Below are 6,540 nucleotides of genomic sequence, written 5' to 3' on the forward strand. Positions count from 1 at the left end.
CAACTGTATCAAATGGAAATATACAGTTATTTCCTCACTGAGAAAGGATGAAAAAAGTTTAGAAATTTTGGAATAATTCAAATTCTCGAAATTTCATTTTACTGGCCTTTCTCAACAAAAAAGAAAAATGGATATGGAATTGAAATCGTTCATTCTTACTGGTTAGTTAATAAAATAATATCATCCATTAATGATAATATCATTCAATAATGATAATGTTATCTGATGATCATTTAACAATAATAATACTATTTCACAGTTTGGTAGTAATACTATCATCTGATAATGATAATGTCATTTGATCATGACGATGCTATCTGATAGTAGAAGGACCATCTGACAGCAATAGAATTATCTGATTATGATAGTATAATCTTGTGATAATGATCTTATAATAACAACATCACTGGGACAATGACATTAATGATAATACTATACAATGATGATACCCACCACTTGTTAATGATGACATATATCATCCGATAATCGAATCTATTAATCATAATGCTATTTGATAACAGTAGTATGATCTCGTCATTAGTAAAAATTATTGGAATCTGATTGGTAACATTATGCAGCAACAATAGAGGCATCTGATTGTGATAGTATTATCATCTAGTGATAATGCTCTCGAATGATTGCATCATTTAGCAATGATAGTGATAATATCATCAGATAATGATATTAATGATAGTGCCATACGGGTAAATTGCAGTGCCATAATCAGAAAAGGTTTTTTTTTGAACTAATCAAAAACTATTATTAATGAATCATATAGTAATTGTTTAGAATTTTCAAAATTTCAGGATGAAGATGGAAGTTTTTATGTTCCACCGGAAAAACTTGCTGAAATATTAAAAGATCCAATGCGTCGTTGGAAAATGTTTGGTAAGATTTATTTATTTACAACACCTTTTTCTTTTTTTTTTATCTTTTTTCTTCCTCCTCTTCCAACAATAAATCTATTTTGAAAAAACCTCCCAAAATATTTAATCATTTAATAAGAACTAATTATTGCATCCATTGAATATTATCCAAAATTTTTAATATTAAAATTTTTTAAAAATTCAATTAAATTAAAAAAAATGCATTTTGAACCATTAGAGAAAGCAAAAAAAATGAATAATGAAATAGTTTGAAATTAAAAATGTAAGACCCTTAGCACATTGATTTGATTAATTGATTGAATGAACATATACTATCAGATTAATGAATTGACATTATCATCTTTAATGAGAACATGAAAAACAAATTTCGACACACTTTTTAAAGCAAATTTCCAAAATATCAAAATTTGATGCTATTTCTGCTTTATTTAAATTATTTGAAAAAATTTATTTCATTATTTTTTTTTTTGTTATTTCATATTCTTTCAAATTTTTTAACTGCCAAATTTTTTTTTTATACAATAAATCATAGCAAAATTGAAAAAGAAATTCTGTCATGGCTGGATTTTTTTCTCAAAATAAATTGTCAATATAACATTTGAATTGATTTGATTTAAGGCCTGTTCCTTTCATTGCTCAGCAGTCTGAATTGAGCAATTCAACATTTTAATTTCAGTAGGAAAGTTTTAGTCTTAATGGGAAAAGTTTTATTTTCTTTTAGGTTAATTTAAATTTTTGAAAACTTTGCCACTTTCGTGCCTTTATTGGGATAACTTTTCAGTGTAATATTTGAATCAAATAAATTTTGATTCTTTCGCTTCGTATAACAATATTGATTCAACTAAAACTTAATTTTAATATGAAAACTTTGACCTCATTTTAATTTAAACTTAAATTGATCTTAGCAAAGTGAAAATAAATTTTAAAAAGTATAAGTTTAAAAGGCAATTATTGATTAATCGATTTTCAGGATTATGTATGTTTGCTACCGGTTCCGTAATGCTTGCATTAAGTTTGCTAACGCCAACATTGCTTGGTTCATTCAAAAATAAACATTTAGCAGCATTTATGAGTGAAGATAGTACACCAAATGAACCACCGATACGTCTTTATCCGGCAAATTCCGGTAAAAATGAAATAATTCGTCATCCTAACAATAATACAAACGACAGACATGGCAAAATTACGCCTGATTCGTATGTTTTTTTTGCAAGATTTCATTCATTTTTTTCCGGAAATTTTTTATAAAAAGTTTTAAAATTCTCATTCAAATTTTCTTTTTTTATCTTTGTTTCGCAACTTTTTTCTAACGCTTTACAACATTTTACTAATTTTTTTTCTTTATTTTTATTATATCCCTTGCAAAAGTTTATCATTTTTTACCAATATTTTTTTTTTATCCTTTATATTTTACACTTTTTTCAATTTTTATTTTAATTAATTTCATTTAATTTCTTAATTTTATACATTCTCTTAAAATATAAATTAGTAAATTCGATTTTTTCTTGTATGTAATGAATAAAATTATAGGAAATGAAAGAAAAAAGGATCCAAAATATTGTAGAAGTATAGAATTAAATTGATAATGCTATTAAGATAATGAAAAGTATAAAATAAAAAGTAAAATTATGAGTTATGTTGCTTATAATATAAGCTTATTTTTAATTTTGAAAATTTTGAAATGAAATTTTATTCTTTAGTAAATATTAAAAATTTTTAGAGGCCCAGTACCAGTGCTGAAAGAGATTGCAAAAGTACAACCTGGTGAAGGTAAAATTGGTGGTAACGGTAATGGTAATGATGACAGTCATCCAAAACAAACCATTGCAGATGATCTGTTATTGGGTGGTGACGACACACAAAAATAAATTTTTTCTCTTTTAAACTATCCGAGATTTCCTGAAAGTAAAGATATGAATTTTTTTTCCTGCCGGAAGGCACAATCATATTACATCATATCTTTGATTATTTTATTATAGCATAAAGCTATATATTTCGTGCACGAAATAGACGTAGCTTCTTCCTTTCTAATTCTATCAGGAAAAGTTGTTCATTGTCCGGAAAACGGTAATAATAACCCTAAAAGGTAAAAACTGCAAAGCAATATATTGAAAATCTTCAGTTTTTTTCCCTTTTAATTGTATCCGGAAAAATTATTTGCTATCCAGAAAACGATTATAACAATAATCCTAAAGGATAAAGAATGCAAAATAATGGACACAAAATTCTTAGCTTTCTTCTCTTCTAATTGTATTCGAAAAAATTGTTTTGCTATGCAAAAAAACGATAATAATGATAATCCCAAAGATGATGAATAATTTTCCTGAATTACTATTCAGGAAAATCCTATCTTTCTCTGTGCCAAAAAAAAGTCAGATTCGTGGAAATTGCTTAAACTTTAGAGTGAGAAAAGAAAAAGTTGAAATAATTATGCATTAAATATTATTTGGTATTAATTAAAGCCAAAATGATATAAATATAAATAAAATTAACAAAAGAATAAACTTTCCACTTTTATAACGAATTATATTTTCCAATTTTTCTCAAATTATAAAAATCTCGACAGAAAGTTTGAGAAATGATATTTATCTCGATGGAATTTTCATATGCAAATTACACACATACATTTTAGAACTAAAATTGTCCTCTTACTTCCAAATTACTACTTTGTAATTTTTTATAAATAATACTTTATAAATCAGTTTTATAATGAAAAGCTTAATTTGCGATCAGTAGAACATCATATATAATTATTTTCTTTAATCAGAGATCAAAGAGATTACATTTATAGAATTTACTATCCCATAAACATTCATTAATCAGGAAATCGTTGAGTAAATAAAATCAAAAATGGAAAACTCTGTTTATCAAATGCATGAGTAGCTTATTGCTAATTAAATAATTAGTCCATAAAATCAAGAAATTCAAAGTCAAATATTCCATATGCTTGCATCATTAAGTAGTATAGTATATAATTTTATTACTAGAAAAAGAAAAAAAAATTGAAATGAAATCAGTTAATTAAATCTTACATTTATTAAATTCATATTATGTTTTGGATTACATTATTAATAATAGGAAAGGAACTAGTGAAAATATTTAATCGAACAGATTTATCAGTGATAAGTGATAACGATAATAATAATGATAATGATAATAACGCTAATAATCATTCATTTACAATAACAAAACATCAAATGTTATCAATTTCAATTTGCAAAAAAGAATTCAAGCAAATACTCTTTAATAAAAAAGAAAAAAAAACAAAAATTGAAACTGGAAGAGCATATGTTTAACAACCGTATGATATTAATTTTTCTCTGTAAAAACGATTTTGCACAAAACGTCTGGAATTTTTTTTTTCTTTTTTTATAGTGTCTGAACAATGATAAAAGAAATTTTAAGAATTTTACGATAATTTAAAGATTTTGCAAAAAATTTTTGTATGAAATTCCAAAATTTTCTTTTAACAAAACCAAAAAATTAAATAAGTAAAAAGTACACATACCCGAGTAAAAGGAAAAGAAAAAAAAAATGCAAAAATAGCGTGATAAATTTTGCAAATCATTTGTTGAAGATGCACTTCTTCCTCTGATAATGCACTCTGAGCAAATTAAGCAATTAACAAATAATTAATTATTCAAAAAAAAAAAACACACACAAACAAAAGAATGGTTGGAAGGATTTGGGATGAGAAGTGCTTGGATGTAATTAAGTTTGAAATTTTCAAGTGTTAAATGTAATTAAATTAGCTTTTGAATTTCATCTATAAAATTTTCATCACCATAAATACACATTGAGATTCATTTCCATTTGAAACCTCCGTTAAACAATAAAAGAACATATTTAATGAATCAAAGCAAAAACGTAAAATGCAACATTTTAAAGCCATGCATGAAAAAAAAAACATTGGAAAAAACTAGAAAGGTAATTTTGAAAAAAAAAAGAATTATATGAGAATCCAATAATAATTTGAAAATTTTCAACTTTTCTTTTTTTGAAGATTTATTGCAAGAATGTAAGATATTCATATGAATTAAAATATCAATTTGTCTATTAAATGAATTTTGAGATGAAATAATTCTTATTCAGTTGTTTAAACCAATATATGTATACATTTTTGGATACAAAATTTAAGAATGAATATTATGATACTTGGTAGAAAGACATGGAGAAAGGACCACTTTATAGTAATACTTCTTTTTTTCTTTTTGTTCATAAGAGAAGTTGAAATTTTCCTGATAAACTGCTGACCCATCAAATGTATCCGCACTTAAAGAAATATATTAAACAAAATTGCTTATTGAATACGGCATGATTCGTCTTCTTTTAGTTCATCCGCAATTTTCTTCTGATAATATTCCACAAAACTTTCACGCAATGAATTTAAATCTTTCTCAATTCGTTCCAAATCTTCCGTAATCTTTCGAATATGTCGTTCAGCACAATTTGATGACATTATACTTGCATCATTCATTACAGGTTCTGGTTCCGATTCTGACATCGAATCACCTGTAAATGAAAAAAAAAGACTACTAAAGCAGGCAAAAAAAAAAAAGGAAAAATATTAAAGCAAGAATTGCATGTAAGTTTTTTGATATAGATTTATGAAAAGTGTCAAATACATCTCAAAAAAAAAATCTATTATAATCATCAATAACGAAACAAATTTTTCTTTCCACTTTTTCTCTTCAAAATTCTTTTTTTAGGTTAAGTTTATGCTCTTTACTGACTTACATTGCTTAATCTAACATATCTTCTATGAATACATTTATTTACTAATCAAATTCAAATTATAGTCCATCTGTACTTGAGTAATTAGTTGAGTAGCATCACTTTACTGCATTAACTTATCAAAGTATTGCATAACTCTGTAACAGTAAATAAAAAATAAATTACTTAACTACTGAAAAAAAATTAATTGACGTCACATTACCCAAATAATTAACTACTATTACACGACATAACAATAATGCACAGCTTACTTCGACATCCTAACAAACGATTGACACTTGGTGCATCCCCGGTAATCGCTTTTGCAGCTACATCCTTCAAACATTTAGCCAATAATCGACATTCTAATGTTCTATTTAGCTGCATTCGGATTAATTTCGATGTTGATGCAGAAAGTTGAAGCTTATCATCAGTATCCGAATCAGATAATATTAGAGATGATGATTTTTCAACTCTTTTTGATGATCCTAAACCTTCTGCTGCTGCTGTTGCTACTGTCACTGAGGATGATGAAAATGATAATCGATCGTTTTTCTATAATTGCAATAGTTTAATATAAGAACAATTATAACTCTCAAATATCAAGTGAGATAAATAAGAGGTATTATTTTGTCAACGTATAACTTACATTTACATCAAAATTTCAATGCTTATTTCTCAAATTAAGCATTAGAAAAGAAGATTGTAGCTAAAAATACTTAATGAATATTCAAATAATAGAAAGGTAATAATTAATAATGACAATTAACAATAATAATAATAATAATAATAATAACAATAATAATAATAATAATAATAATAATAATAATAATAATAATAATAATAATAATAATAATAATAATAATAATAATAATAATATATTATTATATATATAATATATATATATATAATAATAATAATAATAATAATAATAATAATA

General features: G+C 24.9%; 2 protein-coding genes across 2 annotated transcripts in view; one reads left to right on the plus strand and one right to left on the minus strand.

Annotated features, from left to right (window-relative positions):
• The window catches only part of LOAG_18319 (hypothetical protein), a 5,098-nt gene extending 2,285 nt beyond the window's left edge, over positions 1–2,813 (plus strand). The window contains exons 4-6 of the mRNA XM_020450981.1: positions 807–888; positions 1,858–2,083; positions 2,608–2,813. Coding sequence (XP_020305280.1) covers positions 807–888; positions 1,858–2,083; positions 2,608–2,755 — 456 coding nt within the window. The 3' untranslated portion in view covers positions 2,756–2,813. The remainder of the gene's footprint in view (positions 1–806; positions 889–1,857; positions 2,084–2,607) is intronic.
• Positions 2,814–5,115: 2,302 nt separating this feature from the next.
• The window catches only part of LOAG_18320 (hypothetical protein), a gene marked incomplete at its 5' end in the record, with an annotated part of 4,886 nt that continues 3,461 nt past the window's right edge, over positions 5,116–6,540 (minus strand). Inside the window, 2 exons of the mRNA XM_020450982.1 lie at positions 5,116–5,399; positions 5,873–6,155. Of these exons, the coding sequence (XP_020305281.1) occupies positions 5,188–5,399; positions 5,873–6,155 (495 nt within the window). The 3' untranslated portion in view covers positions 5,116–5,187. The remainder of the gene's footprint in view (positions 5,400–5,872; positions 6,156–6,540) is intronic.

This window comes from Loa loa, assembly GCF_000183805.2.
Source record: "Loa loa unplaced genomic scaffold supercont3.261, whole genome shotgun sequence".
In the NCBI taxonomy this organism is placed as follows: Eukaryota; Metazoa; Nematoda; class Chromadorea; order Rhabditida; family Onchocercidae; genus Loa; species Loa loa.